Source organism: Protobothrops mucrosquamatus, unplaced genomic scaffold (assembly GCF_001527695.2).
Source record: "Protobothrops mucrosquamatus isolate PMUCROS unplaced genomic scaffold, P.Mucros_1.0 scaffold1864, whole genome shotgun sequence".
Lineage (NCBI taxonomy): Eukaryota > Metazoa > Chordata > Lepidosauria > Squamata > Viperidae > Protobothrops > Protobothrops mucrosquamatus.
Genome location: NW_015387993.1, coordinates 102,741 through 126,711, shown reverse-complemented (window position 1 = coordinate 126,711; position 23,971 = coordinate 102,741). Strand labels below are relative to the sequence as shown.

Genomic DNA, 23,971 nt, shown 5'->3' with positions numbered 1-23,971 from the left:
GGGCTGCCACATTAGTACATAACCTCACAAAAACGAAGAATAGACTAAATAAACAGTTAGAATTACTAGCTCCTCATTACTGCCTTTTAGCGAACCCCTTCTCAAGTCTAGGCTAGGAATGATCTCATATGCTTGTTGAATTTCCTAGAGAGAATAGTTTAAAATTTCCATCCTCCCCACTTGTCTGCTCTGACTTACTGCCAAATGTTCTTTTGCTCGGAAGGGAAAATCAAGACGTTTTCTTATTTCTCCCAGAAAAAGGCCCAAATAACAGAATAAGAGGACGGGGCCTTTGAAGCCTTCTAAATCCAACCCATTGCTCAAGCAGGAGACCTTACATCATTTCGGACAAATGGTTTCCAATCTTTTCCTAAAAACCTGCAGTATTGGAACTTCTTGAGGCACATTGTTCTACTGATCAATTGTTCTCACTGCTGGGCAATTTCTCTTTAGATCTAGGTTGCTTCTCTCCTTGATTAGTTCCCATCTGTTGCTTCTTGTCCTGCCCTCCAAAGCTTTAGAGAATGGGTTGACCCCCTATTCCTTGTGGCAGCCCCTTAGATATTGGAACACTGCTTTCATGTCACTCCTAATCCTTCTTTTCATTAAACTAGACATAGCTGGTTTTTTTTACATTCTCATGCAAATTGGTAATAAGGAGGTAATGTAGCATCAACTACAGCAGGGGTGTCAAACTTGCAACATCACGGGACGTATCTCAACTTTTTTCCATTGCCGGCAATGGGGTGGGCGCGGTTTTGCCATGACACATCCAGCCCGTGGGCCGGCAGTTTGACACCCCTGAACTACTGGATAGAAAACATGCCACTGTGTTTGGAGGAGAATTGGGACATGTATTTTTGGGCCTAGCAGAGTCCCAAAAGAATCAGCAGTCTGATGGACAGAGACTGAATTAACTATTTTGGGAGAATGGGAAGTTTAAGACAAAATAAGCTTGACTGACTCACACATAGGAAAAGCTGTGATTTTCCATTCCCCCCTCCAGATGGGGCTGGGGTTGGGGAGTGGTTGTTATATTGATGATGTTAAGCTCATTTTGATATGAAACACATTTTTCTGGTGCGTCATGCTTAAAAAGGTGAGAAACTGCACTGATGGTTTTCAGGAATGGTGACTTTCAGCGGCAAGCTTTCTGAGAGCTGCACTCTCTTGAAGTGTGAAAATTAGACATACAGTAGTGGCCAAAATTGTGGAAACTTTTTGGGAAAAGTGTACAGTAGAAATGCCACCTTTGGTTAAGTTTCCACCAATTTTTCTTCTAATTTCTTTATAACTGTAGCCTTGTTCACTTCATAATACTATTTTACATCGCTTTCTGGGCAACCAGTCAACTCTTTGCACCATGACTTTAATTTTATTACGTTTTACAAGCTCAGTCAATGAAAGAACACCAAAAACCAAACCAACTTGATAGCGATCACATAACACACTGACAAATGTCCTCCTCTCAGCTTCAATACAGGACATCAATAACTGAATCCTACTGTGATCTGATTGGCTCATTGTCAAAACAAGATGACACCCGATTGGCTCTCTAAACACTCATGATTGGCTACAATCAGATGAAGGAAAGCTACCCGATATCAACCTAAGCAAGTTGTGCTTCCTTTTTCTGGGTTATTTGGCTATAACTTTTCATAGAATACAGTACAGATAATTGAACAAACTTTGTTGCATTACATTCTTGATTAAATTATCTTGCCATTGATATATAATTTTAGGGTATTACTCCCCCCCCCAAAAAAGTGGTGTTATTAGCCATCAAACCTCAAAAATACACTTTTCCCAAAAGGTTTCCACAATTTTGGCCACTACTGTATTCCTAGCATTGAAGATTGTCCAATTTTGGCCTAAGGAGGAAAAAAAATCACAAATGACCTGCTTCTCCTGAACAATAACAACAGAAGCCTAAAATGAATTTGTGTACAAAACTGTCCTGGATCTCTCTCTCTCTCTAAGCACACCCTAAGGATCCACACCCTCACTTTGTGAATGCCAAAGTATTGGCTGTATGAAGCATAAGTTGGTTAAAAAAGAGAGAACATTTTTAATTAGCAGATGTATAATTATATCTCCCAAGTATGAGAACATCTCTCATAAAGAGAAGTGAGAAGATTTAACTTTCGCAAGTTTCATTTCTGAGGCACATTTCTGGAAGGGGGGTAAAAACACACTCTCTCACACTTTTTTTGCAACAACTTTTCCTCATGATAAGCATGAATGCCTTATAACCACCACCCCCCAAAACAAGAACCCCAGCCAACCTGTGAAGGGATATGAGTCAGAATGTTAAATCCTCTTGACAAACAACAGCTAGTTTTAGGAGCAAGTGAGTTTGTTTTTTCCAGGCCGATGGCTGAGTTTGTGATTCAACAATAAGCCTAAAGCAACACAACGCACCAATGCAGGAGATTTGGTGAATCCTATGAGGTCCAATATTGGGCAAGTGCAAATTGGCAATGCCTACATAAACATTTTCAGAATGTTTTACAGCAGTTTCCCTGGAAAATAATTCTGATAGGATTGTTTTTTCCTTCCTCTACCTGGCTTAGTTATGTCTTTCCAGTTTCACCAACCACTTACCATTCACAATGCTGTAATATATGTCATTGGGTTTCCCCCTGTCTCCGTCAATGGCAACAACAGTTATAACTTCTGATCCCTAGGGAGAAAAGGGAAGAAAAAACTCTGTATCAAGAGGCCTAGTGAAGTAAAAATATTGTGAAGTGTTACTCTGAGGAGATGAGATGGGACATCAAAGTAATAGAGGAAACTTGCAATTTTGGGGGAATGGAATGGAATGGAATGGAATGGAATAGAATAGAATAGAATAGAATAGAATAGAATAGAATAGAGGATTCTCAGTTTGGCATAAGCTGGACCGAAACTATTCTGGAGCAGATAGACATGTTCTCTACAACACTAGACTAGACTAGACTAGACTAGACTAGACTAGACTAGACTAGACTAGACTAGACTAGACTAGACTAGACTAGGCCAGACCAGACCAGACCAGACCAGACTAGACTAGACTAGAATAGGGAATGGGAATAAAAATGGAATGGAATAGGAATAGGAATAGGAGTAGGAATAGGAGTAGGAATAGAGTATAGTATAGTATAGTATAGTATAGTATAGTATAGTATAGTATAGTATAGTATAGTATAGTATAGTATAGTACAGTATAGTACAGTACAGTACAGTACAGTACAGTACAGTACAGTATAGAGTAGAGTAGAGTAGAGTAGAATACGGAATGTGGAATGTGGAATGCGGAATGCGGAATGCGGAATGCGGAATGTAATGGAGTGGGTAATGTAATGTGATGTGATGTGATGTGATGTGATGTGATGCAATAATAGAATAGAATAGAATAGAATAGAATAGAATAGAATAGAATAGAATAGAATAGAATTAGAACAGAGAATAAAATAGAATAGAATTAGAACAGAGAATAGAATAGAATAGAATAGAATATAGAATAGAATAGAATAGAATAGAATAAATAGAGTAGAGTAGAGTAGAGTAGAGTAGAGTAGAGTAGAGTAGAGTAGAGTAGAGTAGAGTAGAGTAGAGTAGAGTAGAGTAGAATACGGAATGCGGAATGTAATGGAGTGGGTAATGTAATGTAATGTAATGTGATGTGATGTGATGTGATGCAATAATAGAATAGAATAGAATAGAATTAGAACAGAGAATAAAATAGAATAGAATTAGAACAGAGAATAGAATAGAATAGAATAGAATAGAATAGAATAGAATAGAATAGAATAGACACACAAGGAATTTGTCTCTGGTGCATAAGCTTTCAGTGTGCATAGAACCAACAAATGATAAGTCATAGATCATAAGTCATAAGATACAAACAACAAGTGATAAATCATACGATACCAGTAGAAGAAGGTAGTAGGAAAGATGAAAAGGTGAGAAAGATGAAAAGATGACAAGGATAATAACAACACAGCCTGTGACATGTTTAAATGCCCTTAGGCATAAGACAGTTCTGTGGGAATTGGGTGTTCAGCAGAATGATGGCATGGAGGAAAAAACTACGTTTGTATCTGGTAGTTTTGGAATGCAATGCCCTATTAGTGACATCCTGAAGGGAAGGAGCTGAAACAGTCTATGTGCAGGATGTGAGGGGGTCTGTAGATATTTTTTCAGCCCTCCTTTTTGACCTGTGCAATATCCAGGTCCTCAGTGGAAGGCAGGCTGGTTGTGATAGTTTTTTCTGCAGTCCTAACTATCCGTTGAAGCCTGTGTCTGTCCTATTTGGTTTCTGTGCCAAACCAGACAGTTATAGAGGTACAAATGACAGGCTCAATAATTCCTCTGTAGAATTGTATCAGCAGATCCTTGGGCAATCTGAGCTTTCTGAGTTGTGTTGTAGTGAAATCCAAAGATCCATGTACTGATCTTTGGGTTTCAAGATAACTATCAATATTTCTATACATTTGTATGCTACTTTTAATGCAGTGGAGATGTTAGCTTTCAATGTTTAGTCCAACATGGGATCATCAGATTCTACATGAGATGGAATCCCAGTTGCCACCTGGAGGTCCAGGATTATGTAGAAGTGTCCATGTGGACCTAAAATGTCTCTTGAAGACCTAGCTGTGAAATCCTGGAAAACTTAAGTTTCCTGAAACACTTAGGCAACTAAACTACTTTTCTATTTATCTAAAGATTTTCCCAGTTGCAATGTATGGCTGTGAAAGTTGGACCATAAGAAAGGCTGAGTGCCAAAGAATGGAGGCCTTTGAACTATGGTGCTGGAGAAGACTCCTGCGAGTCCCCTGTACTGCAAGGCAATCAAACCGGTCAGTCCTAGAAGAGATCAACCCTGACTGCTCTTTAGAAGGCCAGATCCTGAAGTTGAAACTCAAGTACTTTGGCCACCTAATGAGAAGGAAGGACTCCCTGGAGAAGAGCCTAATGCTGGGAAAGATTGAGGGCAATAGAAGAAGGGGACAACAGAGAATGAGGTGGCTGGAGGGAGTCACTGAAGCAGTAGGTGTGAGCTTAAATGGACTCCAGAAGATGGTAGAGGACAGGAAGGCCTGGAGAAACATTGTCCATGGGGCTGTGATTGGTCGGACATAACTTCACAACTAACAACAACAACATTTATCTAAAAGGAAAATGATGGCTTCTGGTATCTCCTTGCCTGATTATTTTTTTAAATATTGAAACTATCCAAATATTTAATTGGAAACTGGAGAAGGTTTAGTCCTTCTGCCTGGGCTGGAGATCAGATTTATCTAAGGGCCATACTGCCAGGTGAACACTGTTCTTCAATAAAGAAGAGGTCAACACTGGAAAGGGTGTGTTGTGTAGGGGGTGTCATTTTCTAAAGAATCAATCCTTGATTCTCATATATTCAGCCTGCATCTGATTACTTGCTCCTCATTACACACTTGATGATGGCTTATCTGTTTCTGAAGTAGGTAACAAGAACAGGTGGCTGGAGGTATCAGCACTCCAGTATTCACATCCTATCAATAGATTATAAGAATATTTTCTCCCAGAGGTCATTGACGCTTAGTTGCATTGTTTTCTTTGGTGGTTTCTATTAAAAAGTCCTCTACTTCTTTATTAGGGTGTTTCCAGATCACTGGTTAATAGTTACATTAAGTTAATTATTACCTTTCAACATTTTATGACCACAGACTACAAAGTGGAAGAAAAACACCGCCAGGATTCCCAGAAATCTGCCATCTGATTGGCAAAACTACCGCAATATGCACAGTGAAATAGGGTGCCACAAAATTGAACTGACTGCGACACAAGATAAGAAAAAGTAGGAAGAGGAATCGGCTATAAATAAAAGCTGTGTGGCAAACTCACACACCTGGCCTGGACTCTTGGTTTATTTTGAATCCATTTGTAGTCTTTGTTATGGTTCCAGCTAATGAAACACTTCAAAGAACTTCCAGGCATTAATTTTCCTAAAAGTCATTTATTATGTTACAAAATGTCAGCATGTTATAACGAAGGTGATGCTAAGATCTGAAATTCTCTTCCCCTGAGCAATTAATTTACCAGCATGTTCCCTCCCTAAATTTGCTGTCATATATCACCTTCTCCTATCAGGTGGAAGGGCAGAGGTTCTCTTCCGGTCTCTTCCCGCCCGCACTCCTATCTTTCTCCTCCCCCCCACCATCATCTGAATTAACTCTAAAAATACCAGACAGTTCTGCACATTTTGTCAAAGCAAGAATATACAGTATTTGCAGCATTGACAGTTTTGCAAATTAAAATGGGATTAACCAAAATCTCGTACGCAGCGATAAATAGGAATTGGATCTCTGCTACGACTAAACTCTGGAGTTGGCTTGAATTATTCGTTCTCTTTCCCAGATTGGTGGATTGAAGTAGCATGGAGGAGTGTGGTTGGAAGTAAAAATAAACTTACATTCTGGCCTCTTGCATCATGATTACGTATCGCATGTATGAGAGCATTGTGAATTCATTGCAGAAAGAAGAAACGTTTTAAATACTATTTTTAATCCTCTCCTTTCTGTTTCCATCGTTTGTCTCGGTGTTTTTCAAACTTGGCAAGTTTAAGACTTCAACTCCCAGAATTCCCCAGTCAGGATTAAAACCTTAGTAAGACCACACTTGGAATACTGCAACCAGTTTTGGTCACGTTATAAAAAAAGATGTTGAGACTTTGGTAAGAGGGCAGAGCAGAGCAACAAAGAGGATTAGGGGGTCTGGAGGTTAAACATAGGAAGAACAGTTGCAATATCTGGATAGGGCTAGTCTAGAGAAAAGAAGGACTAGGAGTGACATGATGGCAGTGTTCCAATATTTGAGGGGCTGCTGCAAAGAAGAGAGGGTCAACCTATTCTCCAAAGCTCTTGAGGGCAGGACAAGAAGCAACGGATGGAAACTCATCAAGGAGAGAAGCAATCTAGAACTAAGGAGAAACTTCCTAACAGTGAGAACAATTAACCAGTGGAATGGCCTGCCTCCAGAAGTTGCGGGCGATCCATCACTATAGGTTTTTAAGAAGAGATTGGACAGCCATTTATCCAGAATGGTATCAGGTCTCCTGCTCAAGCAAGGAGTTGGATTAGTAGACCTTCAAGCCCCCTTCCAACTCTGTTATTCTATATGTTTGTTTCTGTTTCATGCTTGTGACAACCATGGATTATATAATAGCTTCCCAAGTCCCTCTTCAATTGTTCTTTCATATCAAGGTCATTTCTAAATTGCAATACAATGGCTCAGTGATTTTTTCCATCTTCCATTCTACCATAATCTACATGTGCTCTTTTGTTGTTTCTAAAGGTCTGCTGAAATAGCAGGCTAAAAGGAAGTTGTGGGAGAAAAAAGACATCAGCAAGCATTCTGCAAATATAGACCTCTTTACATCTCTGCCATTGTGTTTTGAGTTCCCCTTGCAGAATCCATACTGACAGAGGTGGATATTAGTAGCTCAGGGTTGAACTGTGGGGTCCTTGTTGCTCTCTGAACTTGGCTGTTTTCTTGCAGATGTTTCATTACCCAGCTAGGTAACACCATCAGTACTAGTAAGGAGTGGGGTTTACTCTCTGTTTGTGTAAAAGTGGCTTGATGGGAGTAGTCTTGGCAGTTCCTTGATTAGGCTGTTGTTTACTGTTAGTTTGTTGTCTCAGTTGATCAGTCTTTGTTTCCTCTACCCCACTCCCCTCTAGCATTGAGGTTGTTACTTAGTTTGGTAATGAAATGTCTGTGAGGAAAAAAAACAACCTCAGAGAGCACCGAGGATCCTCAGAATCCATACCGTTTGAGTAGGGTAAAGAGGATCCCTGTAATACTCACCACCAGTGTGTCCTCATACACGTATCCATAGTAGGGTGTGCCCACAAAAATTGGTGGCGTGTCTTGAACATCTTCAACATTGATTGTGATGGTAGTTGTGGCGGAAAACACCTTGTGATCCCCACGGAGCTTTCCACCACCATCCTGGGAGGCAAAAATAAGGCCAAGATTGTTATAACCCACTGGATCAATCCACAAATTGAATTGGGCAAGAACAGACCATGGTGAGGAATCCAGTAAGGGCTGTTGTTGTTTTTAAGCTGTCCTTGCTGGAGAATTTTAGCTGATTCCCAAAATGTTGGCAACCTGTGCCTCCTCTTTCATGGGTTAAAAGGGTTAACAATGAATGTTAATGATTTCCCAGAGAAAGTAAGCTTATCTTTATTTTATGGGCAATTTGCAGGAACTAGATTCTTCAAAGGAAAAAAAAATATTGTTCCATCCTCTCAAAATGGAAACTCTTTTTTGTCTCTGCTACTTAATGCTACTCAATTCAATGTTTTAATTTCAGGAGCTTTAATATTATTGAATATTTATAGAATATAGTTGAGAGAAGAAAAAGCTTGATCCCCGTGGCTGTCTTAGATACCCTTAGTGTTTGAATTCAGCCATTATATCTCTTTTTTCGTTACTCGTTGATGCTAACCAACAGCAGACCCTTATGAGATTTCAAAATAACAGCAACAGTAACAGTAACAGTAACAACAACAAGAACAAGAACAACAACAACAACAACAACAACAAAACAACAACAACAACAACAACAACAACAACAACAACAACAACAATAATAATAATAATAATAATAATAATAATAATAATAATAATGGCAAAGGCAAGCAAGGGTAGTACCAATAGTAATAGGCGCCTTGGGTGCAATCCCAAAACAACTGGAGCACCACTTGAACACCATCATCGGCATTGACAAATTCGCCATTAGTAAATTGCAAAAGGCGGCCTTACTAGGAACTGCTTCCATCCTGTGATGATATCTGTAATACCATCAAACACCCACATCTGCCTATCCCAGGTCCTTGGGAAGGACTCGATAGGTAGATAAAAGTGCAAAATCCAGTCTGAACATCTGGCTGACTGTGCGATGATCAATAATAATAATAATATGCTGATTGACACTTAAAGTAACCTCTTTGCTTCCATTTGCATTCACATGGGCACCCACAAGAGAGTCAAATGAGCAAATGATGAAATGAAAGGCGCAACCTTATTACTATTACTTTAATAATAGTAATGTATTGTGATGTCATAACATTAACATAACAGGTGGAGCTTGCAGCATGACTTCTCAACTCTCCTTTCCTCATTCTGATACACTTATCCTGCCTTTCGGCTTACTGTCAGACTTCAGGGGGGAAAAAAACCCTTTTAAAAACATAAATTAGGAAAAGTGGGGAGAATTATAGCACTGCAAGGTTTAATTGATCACCTAGCAACATGCTCAAAAGATTGACCTTGCATGTCTTTAAGATCAGGCCTGGTAGCATGGCTTCTGGTTGAACAAAATCTCTTTCAGATTTTCTGGTGAAAGCATTATAAGGCCAGGCTTAGGAGTAATTACAAGTCTAGAATCACTTTTAGATTGCTAAGAGAATTGAGGCCTGCTTGAAGCTCAGGCAAGGATCGTAATTTGGTCTATGGACCAAGAAAAGATTCCTAGATCCCAGGAATCATCACAACTGAACAAGAAAGGAATCTGAAATGAAATTTAGACAAATGAACAGTAGAATAGGGTGAAAACCCCTCTCCTAGCAGTGTCGATATTAGTAGTGGCTACTATCTTGGTCTCATTGGGTACAAAAATGTCCTAGTTGCTTCTCAACCTTTGAAATCTCTTGAGACATGGTCAAAAGCTTAATCACCCCGTGCCATACAGTAGTGGCCAAAATTGTGGAAACCTTTTGGGAAAAGTGTACAGTAGAAATGCCACCTTTGGTTAAGTTTCCACCAATTTTTCTTCTAATTTCTTTATAACTGTAGCCTTGTTCACTTAATACTATTTTACATCTCTTTCTGGGCAACCATTCAACTCTTTGCACCATTACTTTAATTTTATTACGTTTTACAAGCTCACTCAATGAAAGAACACAAAAAAACCCCAACCAACTTGATAGCGATCACATAACACACTGACAAATGTCCTCCTCTCAGCTTCAATACAGGACATCGATAACTGGATCCTACTGTGATCTGATTGGCTCATTGCACATCTGGCTTACCGTTATGCATTTACCCCTGTGAGGAATATATTTTACCTTAGCCACTGCAGTCACAAAAAATGTTCTTGATTTTTCATAGTCGAGGTTGATCCCTGTTTTGATGCGAAGGACACCACTATGACGATCTATGGTAAACTTATTTGTATGGATATTCTGGAACGAAGGAAGGAAGGAAGGAAGGAAAAGAAAGAAAGAAAGAAAGAAAAAAAGAAAGAAAGAAAGAAAGAGAGGGAGGGAGGAAAAGAAAGAAAGAAGATGGAAGGAAAGAAAAAAGAAAAAAAGAAAGAAAGAAAGAAAGAAAGAAAGAAAGAAAGAAAGAAAAAAAGAAAGAAAGAAAGAAAGGGGAAGGGGAAGGAAGGAATGGGAGGGGGAAGGAAGGAAGGCAAATGGAAGGAGGGAAGGAAGGAAGGAAGGAAGGAAGGAAGAAAGAAAGAAAGAAAGAAAGAAAGAAAGGGTAGGGGGAAGGAAGGAAGGGGAAGGAAGGAAGGAAGAACTGAGTGATTTGTATGAGTGGAAATCGCAAAAGCTTTGCAATTACCTTTCTTTTGAAAAACCTAAAGCCAGGAACCTAGATTTGTGGTAATGTAGTAAAATGAACAATTACTAGAATAATGATTTGTCTGCATAATTGCTAGAATAATGATGTAATGCATAATCACTGGGAAAATTCACTGGGAAAGTTCTGTGTCAGTAATATGTGGCTAACCAAATGCACATTGCACATAGATACTTTGTATGTAGCAAAACCTACCATTGTATGCCTGTGAGAAACGTTCCTAATGTATTACAGTGTGTATTACCATGTGTAGTTCTTTTGTTCCTAAAAGAAGGATAGTATAAAACTGAAATCTAATCCCGCCCTCCTTGTTCAGAATTGCCTGTCTCCATTGTGCTTCTGAACCTGCGCAAATAAACCTCTCTGCTAACCCCTCTGGAATTTGTAAGAGTTCTTTCGTTTTCCACAAGAGTAGTGATCCATTAGTGTCCACCAATGGGGAAAAAGACCACCTCTAACCTCCATAAATCCACAATATTTTCCTGTGTTTTCAAACACACTGCTCTTAAGTCAGAATCAGAGGAGCTCAGCTCCTGAACAGAAATGTCAACGTTAGGCGCCGAATCCCTACGCTCCATCTCTCTGTCATGGCGCCTTCCTCTCTAGAACAGCATCTCTATGGTTTTCACCCTGACGACGTTCTAACCATCTTTCAAAACCTGGCTATTCTCCCAGGTCCCGCAGTAGAGCATCATGGGCCCAGTCTTGTGTATTTGTCTCTTCCAGAGTCGCACCGCCTGTTTCTTTTTTTATCTTTTTGTTCTTTACTTATTAAAACAGGCGAGCCGTCCAGAATGCTTGGTCCCTTTCTAAGTTTAATAACTAAGTCTAAGAACAATAAAGTTTGGAATAGCCCAAAGACTCCATAATCTAAATGCAGCTTTACCTGCAGAAAGTAATTAATGCTGCCTCCTGAACCAGTGTCTCTGTCCACAGCTTCAATTTGGAAGATGCTGCTCCCTACGGGGGTGTTCTGAAAAAAAATCCAGAAAAGAGATGTATTAGGCTTGAAAGCAAGAACGACAACCGCAAGAGATGGGATGGAAGAAAAGAGTAATCCAAGGCGGTGGGGCTGGGAGACAAAAGTAGGCAAGAAGAAGGGACCAACAAAGGAGAAGACTACGCTACTTAAGCAAGAACGTACTAGAGAAGGTAACGATGGCAGGTCCTATTGAGAGGAAACCAACCAACAAATAAAAGGAAGGTAATGTCTTTTCCTTCTCCTTCACGGTGAGGAAATGAGACACAAAGCAAACAGGAAAACAACCGGATATCAGTTGTAGATGTCCCAAGAAAAATCGAACATGATAACGATATAACATTTGACAGAAATGACATCTGTAGACCTACTCGAATACATGTACTGTATATGTTTTGGTTAATACAAACACAGTCCCACAGCTCCTTCTCCACCCCCTTCCCACTCCCCTCCCCCTCCTCCTCTTCCTCCTCCTCTCCTCTCCCCCTCTCTCCCTCTCCTCCTCTCTCCTTGTTCTCCTCCTCCTACTTCCCTCTCTCCTTCTCCTCCTCCCCTCCTTCTCTCTCCCCTTCTCCCCCTCTCATCCTCCTCCATTCCCTCTCTCCTCCTTCACCCCCTCTCCTCCTCCTCCTCTCNCCTTGAATTATGTATAATTCAAGGTAGTGGACATACCTGCTTCCTATTCCCCCCCCCCCCGTAGCAATAACCCTGTGAGGTGAATTGGGATGAGAGAGAACAACTGCTCCAGTGTCACCCAGATGGCTTTCATGGCTAAGACAGGACTAGAACGATAGTCTCCTGGTTTCTAGATCAACATCTCACCACTATACCAAGCTGGCTATTATATTAGTTTAATAGCTATGTCCCTCATGAAGCATCCTCATTCCAGCTAGCCAAGAATCTAAACAAATTCCACCAACCTCTTGGACCTGAACGATGTAAGGCGTGTTGATAAATTCTGGTTTCTCGTCATTTGCGTCTGTTATAACGATCCTGACCTTCTCCGCCACCTAAAGTTGAACATGTGAACCTTCCGTTATATATTCAAGATGGACAGTGTTTAATATTCATATGTTATGTATATGTAGGGGTGTATTAAATTAAAGAATTAAAGAGACTGAGATAAGATGGACACAGTGGACAGGGAAGAACATTGGACTGAAGTATTTCACCCAAAGAGTATCAACCAATTCAAAGAATTTTGGAGCATGTGGGTGATATTGCCTGAACAATGTTATCCTGCAGTGATCTTCTTTGATTCCTTGAGCTCAAGAGCTCTTTGTTACAAAGACCTCTTCATGTGAATTTTGGTAGTCAGAAGTTGGATTGAATTAACAGCTATGGAATCAGCTTAACAGATTTATCCTGGCAGCGATCCAGATAACAACACAATGATTCATTGTCAGCCAGATTTGAAAATAGATATGGGGTGATTCAATTTGCAGTTTCAGAATTGCAACCTAAGTAATGATGTGTGACCCAGTTCAGATAGTACAAGGCTAGGCAAAGGAAAGGCTGGGACCGGATCCAGAACTTAGTCATCTTAGAACAGGGCTTAAGGTCAATCAATCAGAATAGAGATAGAAGGGACCTTGGAGATCTTCTAGTCCACCCCTGCTCAAGCAGGAAACCCTATACCATTCTGGACAAATGGATGTCCAGACTCTTCTTAAAAACCTTGAGTGATGAAGCACCCACGACTTCTGAAGGCAAGCTGTTCCACTGGTTAATTGTTCTCATTGTCAGGAAGTTTCTCCTTAATTCTAAGTTGTTTCTTGATTAGTTTCCATCCTTTGCTTCTTGTCTTGCCTTCTGGTGCTTTGGAAAATAATTTGACCCCCTCTTCTTTGTGGCAGCCCCTCAAATACTGGAATACTGCTATCATGTTCACCCCTAGTCCTTCTTTTCTTTAGACTAGCCAAACCCAAGTCCTGCAGCCGTTCTTCATATGTTTTAGTCTCCAGGCCTTTAATCCTCTTAGTTGCTGAGTTGCTGAGGTGTGAAGCACACTTTCATCTGTACAAAATGAAACATCTGTAGTTATTGAAAGCACATTTTCTATTGATATACTCACTGTGCTTAAACCATCGGAAATATTCACGACCGCTTCAATCTCGTCTTGTGTCTAAGGAAGAAAAGAAGAATGCATTTTAGAAATTGTTTACAATGTACGAACAGCTCATTTCTCTTTACTTTGGATTTAACGAAAATTGAGCAATGCAGCCCCACAACATCAATGCTATAGCGCAAATTCACAACATAGTGTCTGAGTGTTTCCCCAGAACCAGGTCCTGTAAGTTGAATGGGGCTTACTTCTACGCCAGGGGTAGGCAACCTGGGCTCTTTTATGACTCATGGACTTCAACACCCAGAATTCCTGAGCCAGCATAGGGGAACTATGGCCCTTTTATGACTTGCGGACTTCAACTCCCAGAATTCCTGAGCCAGCATGGCTCAGCTTGGAAACCTCTCCCTTTCCCCTCAGCATGGCTGGCTCAGGAATTCTGGGAGTTGAAGTCCACGAGTCACAAAAGAGCCAAATAATCCAAATTACTCTTCAAAAGGAGGCAGCCATGAAAAATAACACAAACATTTGTCATAACTAGATTCTATTTATGCTGGGTGTATTAATCATAGATTCAACTGTTGGTAGCAATTGAAGTTAGAATGCCCAGGGCTCTATAACTCTGAATATTTATTTTAACAATAAACTTATATTTGGGCTATACCACTTGAGACTACAGATGGACTGAGCATTCCTGTCAGCAAACAAGAATAACAAATATGAATGTAACAAGGAGAATTGTAGACTAGATCTCTGGGAAACTTTCCCCAAACGATAGGAAGTACCTAATCAAATGATTTTCTCACCTCCGTCCCTTTTTGAATTTTAAACAACTTAATTCACACCAAGATCACCACCACCACAGCCCAGGGGAAAGTAAGATTTTTCAGGAAGATCCTTCCGCATTTTACCTCTCGATCAAGCTCCGCAATCAGGGTAACATTTCCGTAATTTTCATCCACGGCCAAGTATTTCCTTGAACCTGCTTCGAAGGTCAGGCCATAGGTTACCGGATCTCCTTCTGGATCTGTTCCATTTAGTGTATAAACATGTGTACCTACAACAGCGAAAGGTTTTGTGGGGTTTTTGTGTAGAGCTTCTCAAATCTTTTTGCTCAGAGTTGACATTGTTATTGTATTGTTAAGACAGTTGTTATGGAAATTATGAGAATAAGTAATTTGTAATGCCCATCATTCTGGAAAGTCAGTTCTAATGTTCTCCATCTATTTTGGATTACTTCTATAGCACTTAATTGGCCAGGTGCTGTTTCTGGGCCATTGAGTCTGATTTGACTCCTGGCCACTCTCTGAAAAAGTCTTGCAGTTTTCTTGACAATATTTCAGAAGGGGTTGGCCATTTCCTCATTCTAGGGCTGAGAGGGTGTGACTGCTCCAAGGTTACCCAGCTGTCTCTTTGTCTAGGATGGGACTAGAACTCATGGCCTCTCAGTTTCTAGCCTGATGCCTTAATCACTACACCATACTGCCTTCATTGGTTCCATCAGCCAACTGAACTTGACTGGTCTCAACAAAAGCTAAGCAGGGTCAGGGCTGGTTAGTATTTGGATGGAACTAAAGGTGGTATACACGGAACTCATTCCACATAGTTTTACTTTCAACTATAATTATCTGAGATAAGTTGGACTGAGTGAGCTTCCATATCTCAAGAGTAGATTTCAACTTGGATTTCCATGATGTCCGTCCATACAATGATCACTACACCACACTGATTCTCTTGTTCTTGTCTTCTAATGGCTCAGTTTAGAATTGCCCATTATTATTATTATTATTTTTAAAAATACCCTGAGTAAAAATAAAGCTGGATCAGGACATTCAAAATGAGAGGAACAGGATGAGGTGCCTTTGTAAGAAATTATCTCCCAGATAATTGAGGCCAGTTGAAATGGTTCATCAATCCTTTGATGAACTTCTTACGGTCAACTGAAGCTCTGGAGAACATTTGTGCCCAAAGACACTCCTGTCCAAATTAGCCAAGCATAATTTCTTTCCAGTCAACAAAGGAATGTTTCAGAACCTCATTGTTATGGGGCAGAAAAATGCTGTAGGAGATAAATCGAGGTATGTACCAAAAACTGTAGATCAAGCATGGTGAGATGTTTTTTAGACTCACTCTCAGTTTGAACCTCATGGAGATTAATTGAGCTGTTCAATCATGTAGAGATGGAGGGAAAAAAATAGTGTGTGAAATGCAAGTCTTATCTCCAAGACAAATTATGGACAAGGGTCTATACAATCGTAATCCTAATGTGATGATCCTAATCCTAAACAACACTGATAATATTACTTAGTTGGGTAATGAAACATCTGCAAGAAAACAAGCAAGATTAGAGAACACCAAGGAGCCCTCATTTCAGCCCTGAGCTACAAATTTTATTTTTTATTGATACCTAATCCTAACCTTCAGCATGTTTCCTGGCCCCCAAGCAAGAAAGAACATTATGGGGTGAAATGAAACCAAGGGGAGACTCTCATAACCATGGATTGTCAGACAATCTTAATATCAAATCAGTGTTAGAAGTATGACTTAGAGAAATAAGATATTTTAAAGAATTGACTTTATCCATTTATTGGGAAATTCATGGACACTTCAGTACTTACAGCTGACCACACCACAAAAATATCCTCCCAACACATTTTTTCCCCTGCTACGTTCCCATGAAGTTGTTTTCAAGTTGTCCCTAGTTAAAGAATCAGGCAGGGTTAAGTCATCCAGAGCTGGACTGGTGTTAAATTGTCTTTCCTTCCCTTATTTTGGCACCATCCAAGAGTGCATGAATCATTGGGTGATGTTTATATTCCCCAAAACAGACAGAGGTGATAAAAAAAACAAACAGAACTGGAACTGGCAACAGGGACAACACATTTTGTGCTGGTAGGAAGTTTTTGAAAACTTGTGGGTGGCTTGAGAGGTCTTTAACAGTGCAGTAGGGAAAGACAGAAGCACCGAATCAAAATCACATAAAGTATTAGTACTGCTTTATAAAACCTTAGCAAGGCTACACCTGGAATACTGCATCTAGTTTGGTCACCACATTACAAAAAAGATGCTGAGACTTTGGAAAAAGTGCAAAGAAGAGCAACTAAGATGATTAAAGGTCTGGAGACTAAAACATATGAAGAAAGGTTGCAGGAATCGTGTCTGGCCAATCTAGAGAAAAGAAGGACTGGGGGTGACATGATAGCAGTCTTTCTGTATTTGAGAGGCAGCCACTAAGAAGAGGGGATCAACTTATTTTCCAAAGCACCAGAAGGCAAGACAGTGGATGGAAACTAATCAAGGAGAGAAGCAACCTGGAATGAAGGAGAAACTTCCTAACAGTGAGAACAATTAACCAGTGGAACAGCTTGCCACCAGAAGTTGTGGGTTCTCCATCACTGGAGGAGACTGGACAGCCATTTGTCTGAAATGGTATAGGGTCTCCTGCTTGAGTAGGAGGTTGAAATAGAAGTCTTCCAAGGTCTCTTCCAGCTCTATTCTGATTGATTGATTGATTGATTGATTGATTGATTGATTGACTCTAAAACTCACAGGGAAGTGGAAATGTTTTACTTTCATTGCATTGAAGTGGTTTGCTTAGCAATATGATTAAAAATACTGGAGAATATGAAAAGTTAATTTGCACGACCTCATTAAAAAAAGAAAGAAATTGTTCTTCAATGGAATCCACTAGTTTTTCCGGCCTCTTTTATTTATTTATTTATTTTGCTGAGGTGACCTCCTGCAGATTATTTGATGCTAGGCTGGTTGCATTGCAATCAAAATGTTAATAAAAACTGGAGAGGTCGATGTCTATTTCTATCCTAGCTCAGACGGTGTCTAGCTGATAATTTTTACACCCTCTCCGCGCCAACTCTCCATATCATTAACACTCTGAGAACATTCTCCAGCATAGAATTAACACCAATTAAAAATCTATCCTTGGCAGCTCTCGCTGAAAAGAAGAGAAAATTAAAATGAAGGCTTATCTTTATGAGGCCAAGCAAGACTCTTGGAGAAAAATGTTCATGAAAGAGTTTCCACCAATGGAGCAGAGAACTTCTCTCCCTTGTCCATCAATGAAGATTTAATGGTGTTGAAACTTAACCGTGGCGTAAATTCACCCTGGAACTGCTAAAAGGACAGTGTGGTAAACAGGAGATAGATGGTGTCCTATCCCTTCCGTTCTGTTGAGAGAGGGCTGTTAAATCTTAATGTAGATGGCCTCTTTGATCCCTCTTCCAAACCAGCAGTCCCCAGAAGGTGGGGACATTCTATGTTCTGAAACCAGATGCTAGGAATTGGTAGCAGAGATTGATAGTACCTAATGGTTAGGCATGTCAATCCCAGATGAAGGTAAGGCTAGCACAGGGGTAGGCAACCTTGGCTCTTTTATGACTCATGGACTTCAACTCCCAGAATTCCTAAGCCAGCATGGCTCAGCTTGGAAACCTCTCCCTTTCCCCTCAGCGTGGCTGGCTCAGGAATTCTGGGAGTTGAAGTCCACGAGTCATAAAAGAGCCAAGGTTGCCTACCCCTGGGCTAGCAAAAGTAATGGAAGCCATTTGGTGTCCGGACAGAAGCCAGAAGAGTATGAATTCTAGTCCTACCTTAAGCACAAACCCAATTGGGTGTCTTTGGGCCAGTCATTCTCTCTAAGCCTCAAGAAGAAGGCAAGAACAATCCACTTCCAAAAAGGTTCCTACATTGTGTTCAGGAAAGCCAAATACCCATGTAGGCTCCCGGATTTGAGCTTGACTGGAAGACTTACTAGTGCAAGAAAATGCTTTGCTCTTTGTTCCAGAGTCAACTGTATGACTATGGCAGAAATTACTGTATTCTCTGTTAATTTACACCTGTATGAAATTACATTTCAGTAAAGCAATTTGGATCCTGGACTGAAGAAACTTCTTGGATGAGAAACAAAATATTTTCAAATAAATAAAGAAAGGAAAGAAGGAAAGAAGGAAGGAAGGAGGGAAGGAAAGAAGTAAGTAAGTAGTAAGTAAGTAAGTAAGTAAGTAAGTAAGTAAGTAAGTAAGTAAGTAAGTAAGTAAGTCCAGTTGCCTTTTGGAAAAGCACCTTTGGGACAGCCATAACCTGGATGACTGAAAATCTCCATAGACATTTGGATCCTGAAAGTATTTGATTTAGTTTGTCAACATGAAGAGGTACATCCAATCCATCTTGACAAAGCCAGGTGGATGTCCTCAAATTCCTATGGACCAGTGTTGGGAGACATCAGGATTGTAAACAGACTTCACAGAAGGCATCCATCTGGAAGTCCTTCATGCCAAAGGATTCCGGGCTGAGACATCTCCAGGCTGGGAAATGTTTACAGTCTCTCCGCCTGGAAGCACTTTTGCTAACACTGTAGGAAAATGATCTTTCCCACTTTCTTCCTTGCAGCATTCCCTAACAAGATCTTTTCTTCCTTTCCCACACTTGACCTCCTGATAATTGGTGGTTACTGAGAGAGGAAGGAAGAAATGTCCTCCATCCTCCTCTAAAATGAGGACAGTGGAGAAGAGTTAGAAGAACTCAGAGGCATGGAAAAAGCTTTTCCATAAAGATGGCCAGCCTCAACTGGGTGAACTGCCCAGAAGAGGATTCTCTATACTTCATGCTTCAATCTCCAAGCCTGGGAGATACTTTATGGATGAGAAGAAAAATGGTTGTTTTGGATTACATTTGAAAAAAAAACACGCTTTGCTTAAAGCTTTATCTAAATGAAGCACTCTGCCGAAACTTCACACAGCCCTAATATTTAGCAAAAACCCTTAAATTTTCCTCTCATATTGATCCAGAAGAAACAAAGGCTGGGTTCATGTATGAGGTTCAGATGATTAGTCTGGTTGGGTTTTAGCACCATATCTGAAGCCAGCCATTCCGATAGGAAAACTGAAAAGAGTTCTAGAATAATTTATTCCGATCAGGATGGGTTGTTCCACAAAACAGCGTGCAAATACCAGCAATAACTTTATCTAGAAATCGCAAATGTATGAATGACTGCATTGAAAGGTAATGTAAATTGGTAGTAGAGTACAAAATGGGTAGAGACAAAATTTGATAGGCTGCCTAAGTTGACCACCATCAAAGGATTTTTCAGTACAAAAGGCAAGAGGATCTATAACTCTATGATTCTTTTCTAGACTGGCACAAAATTTGTTGGGTGATATAGTTATGAATTCTGGAAGCTGTTAGCAACCCAGTGTGGGGTAGATGTTAAAATAATAATAATAAAGTTGGAAGGGACCTTGGGGGTCATCGAGTCCAACCCCCTGCTCAGGCAGGAAACCCTACACCATTTCAGACAAATGGCTGTCCAGTCTCTTCTTAAAAACTTCCAGTGTTGGAGCATTCACTGCTTCTGGAGGCAGGTTGTTCCACTGGTTAATTGTTCTCACTGACAGGAAGTTTCTCCTTAGTTCTAAGTTGCTTCTCTCCTTGATCAGTTTCCATCCGTTGCTTCTTGTCCTGCCTTCAGGCGCCTTGGAAAATAGCTTGATTCCCTCTTCTTTGTGGCAGCCCCTGAGATATTGGAACATGGCTATCATGTCCCCCCTCATCCTTCTCTTCATTAAACTAGACATACCCAATTCCAGCAGCCGTTCCTTATATGTTTTAGCCTCCAGTCCCCTGATCATCTTTGTTGCTCTTCTCTGTACTCTTTCTAGAGTCTCAGCATCTTTTTTACATCGTGGTGACTAAAATACTAAAGTATTGGAGTAGGACCAGGAAGTTGTGTGTTCAGTCCACCCCGGAAACTTCTAGGTGAATTTGGGGCAGTCTTTCAGTCCAATAAAACTCAGAAGTGTTGTTGTGCGGATAAAATGAAGGGAAATCTTCACACGAGTGAGTTCCTGAAGGATAGTCAGGACGAATCAATAAAATTGGATCAAATACCCAGAGGATCCCAACTCGGAGAGAATGCCATTACGGTCCCAACAAAAAACGGTGCAGAAACAAAACCTCAACATTTCTGTCTTTAAACACACAACAAATACACAAAATCACAACACTGACCCACAGCTGTATCTTCTGAGAGGCTAAAGAGGGCCATATTCCCATTATTGCTGCTGGCTCCATTGTCAAAGAAATAGGGTGCGTAATTTGCCTGAGCTGTAAGTTAAGAGAAAACAGAATTCAAGGGAGAAACAGTCATTAAGTGGAAAGTTGTTGAAGGGACTTCTTCTTTTTTTTTTTCTGTGCACAAAACCCAATTCAACCCCTCAGATATGCTGGTGTAACTCACCCCTTCGTATTTGAGAAAGCTCTGAACATCTCAAAAGTCACTTGCCTTATTATGCCGTTAACAATACAAATTGCTGTGCATCTGGCAATGTTTTAAATTCAAACAGAGGTTAGGCACAGAGAAAGAAATAAGGCAGACCTACGTAGTCTATGCCCTGAAAATGTTTGCTAATCAAACTTCATCAAATCCCCCTGAACTGCACAAGGGAATTATATTCCATTCAGCAACTTCAACCTCCAAGCAATTTCCTAAGATATTTAAACCATGCTTTTACCCCAAATCTTGAAGAAAACAATTACTTACTTGCTGCAAGAGAAGAGCAGAACCCAAAGGAGAGAAAGAGAGAAAGAGAGAGAGAGAGAGAGAGAGAGAGGAAAGACCCATTAAGATATCATTCAATCCTTAATTTATTTAATTTTTATTTTATTATTTTTTTAAAACAACAACAACCCCAGCCTATTTCAGGTTGCAAATATATCAACAGCCGAAAGGAAGAAACAGGAAAGAAGGAAGCAGCAAGTCGTCTTGCTATTTATGCTATTTGTGCCGTTCTTGAGTTTTTAAAATTGCAATTAGCTGGAAGACACCCGAAGCTTAAATCCTGATTCCAACGTTGCGTAGTTTTGAGATTTGAAGCTACTTACCCAGGCAGACGTGCACCAGATTGAGAAATAATGAGGTTGGCAAGTGTCTTTCTTGCTTCATCCCCCCCCTCAAACGAGGATCTGTTTCTTCTTAATTTTGGGGAGGGGGAGGGTTAGGAGAAATACCCCTCCAGATCCTGCAGGAAACCTCCTTCAGAAATTGGGGAATGAGGAATCTGGCAGAGAGGCAGGAATAGTTGCTAAGATGTTAAGCGGATGACCAGACTTAATTTCGGAGGCATTGGAAGGCGTTCCTGTCTTCCTTTTAATTAGTCCAATTAACTCTGCCAGCAGTGGGAGGCTTAAGCATTCAGCATCTTTCTACCTTGGAGAGGGTCTGCTGTGTGTGTTTTTGCATCGTGGTTGCAATTGTCCAAAGAAACACCTCCAGATCCCAAAGGCAAGTTGGTTTATCCTTAACTTATCTTTTTTTTCCTGGTTTTTTTTTTCATTTTTCTTATTCCCAACGCCACCCACGCCTCTTCTAAATAAATAAATAAAACATTAACAACTCCCAGGGTGTTCTGCATTTTTTTTTTCCTCACCCAAACACCTAAGGAGTCATTTCTCAGGACCCAAATGAATTTTTTGTCTTGATATGCTTGAATTAGCAGCCGCACAAAAACACTGTTTTTTTCAGGACCAGGAAATTCATACACTGAACGTGGAATAAAGGCAGCCGACCCAGAATTGATCAAAAGGCTTTATTTTTAGACTTATTTTCTTAAAAATGGAGGTCCTTTTTTAAAACTTTAATCCGTCATTGAAAAGACAAAGCATTCTATAATTAGCGCAGAGAGCTGTAAGAACGTATCACAAATCAAACTCTTCAAGGATGATTTAAGCGAGGTTTTTATTCCTAATTTCATTTTTGGCTTTCTATTTCTTTAAAGAAGAAATGGATATTTTGGAATCACTCACGATTGAGATAAACCCATTTTTTTTAAAAAAAATATATGGGGAATTCATCAAGTCACGAGGTCAACTTATTCTGGAATTTATACTTTGGAGAGAAAACATCTTCACGGATGGCTAAATAGATCTTATTTTTCCTATTTCATCACAAAATCTTACTGAGTCAGGGGAATCACAGGTAAACAGAGCAGTCCAAACTGTTTTTTTTTTAATTTTGAAAATATAACCAACAAAATAGTAATCTAAAAATGCATTTAATGGAAATCATCAGAAAGATTCTTACGTAATCAACCTTTTTTAAATCAAAGACTTTCTGGAATGTGTTTTGCCACAAGATAAGTATTTTTTTAGTGGATGGGAGTCAAACATGATACAATGGCATTCTCAGCACCAGCCTGAGTTAGAAACCATATTAGTAGAATAGTTAGAAACCATATTAGTAGAATAGTTCTAATGGCCTGTAGTCCTATCACCAAAAAGTGTGATTTGTATCAAGAAAACATTATGCTATCACAAAGAGGAAGTCCATCAACTCCAGTCACTTCAGGAGAAATATTCTGAGCCATACAGTTCTCTAAATTCTACAGTTCAGTAAAAATAAGGAGAAAAAGTAGTATTTCAGGGAAACTCAGATAGAAAAATGCACATTTGAGGAGGAAACATGTTCAAAATGTACTCCTTAGGAGAAATTGAATACGAAAATAAATCTGAATGTATATACTATTATTTTTTTTACGAAAAAAATCATAATAATCAGACTGATACAGAAATGAGTTAGAAAGGACATCAGTTCTGGGAGTTAAAGTCCACAGCTCTTAAAGTGGACAAGATTCAGAAATATTGATCTAGAGGCAAGCTATGAACAAGAAATGAACACAATCCTCTATCAACAATTATTGAAAAGATGGGTCTAAAATCATGATATAAAGTGAGAAATTCGGAGCAGATGTTGTCCCTTTCTCTGTTGCTCAGCTTCTGTTTCCTTACACATTTACGATAATATTGTCAGGTGCGAAAGATTAGTGTTCCTATTTTTTAAAAAATAAATAAATTAAATACCTCTTCTGGCACGGAGTGTATAAGAACCTTGCATGACTCCTGCTAATCCTCTCAGAGGTCCAGAGCCATCTGTCCATCTTGTCAGAGTGTACATAGAGAAATTAGGTCATTCTGTGCCAATAGGAACCAGTCAGTTGCAAGAGGCAGACATCTTGACTTTTGGCTTGCGAGAGATTGATGGAGAATCGGATAGGGCTGGGATGGGCCCAGGGCAGGGGAAAGGAGAGTTTGTTAAAAAGCTTTGGCAGTTGATATTTCATAGCTGAAACAGATGCTGAGATATGAAGCCCCTCAAGCTGCTTCTTCAGGTTGACTTGGATGTCCACATTTACCCTATTCTTGGTAGAACATTCACTCTGAACCACCTCAATTTATTACACCGAATCAGAGATGCAAATTGGATCAGACCTTATCAGAATGACAAAGTTGGGAGGGAC

At 39.9% G+C, this 23,971-nt stretch overlaps 1 protein-coding gene across 1 annotated transcript in view; it reads right to left on the bottom strand.

The window, feature by feature from the left end:
• CDHR1 (cadherin related family member 1) overlaps positions 1–21,621 on the bottom strand; it is a 38,824-nt gene extending 17,203 nt beyond the window's left edge. Inside the window, exons 1-9 of the mRNA XM_015823422.1 lie at positions 21,561–21,621; positions 20,688–20,783; positions 14,576–14,721; positions 13,674–13,724; positions 12,520–12,609; positions 11,507–11,593; positions 10,101–10,217; positions 7,831–7,974; positions 2,605–2,683 (exon numbers count right to left, since the gene is read on the bottom strand). Coding sequence (XP_015678908.1) covers positions 2,605–2,683; positions 7,831–7,974; positions 10,101–10,217; positions 11,507–11,593; positions 12,520–12,609; positions 13,674–13,724; positions 14,576–14,721; positions 20,688–20,783; positions 21,561–21,621 — 871 coding nt within the window. The remainder of the gene's footprint in view (positions 1–2,604; positions 2,684–7,830; positions 7,975–10,100; positions 10,218–11,506; positions 11,594–12,519; positions 12,610–13,673; positions 13,725–14,575; positions 14,722–20,687; positions 20,784–21,560) is intronic.
• Between the last annotated feature and the right edge of the window lie 2,350 nt (positions 21,622–23,971).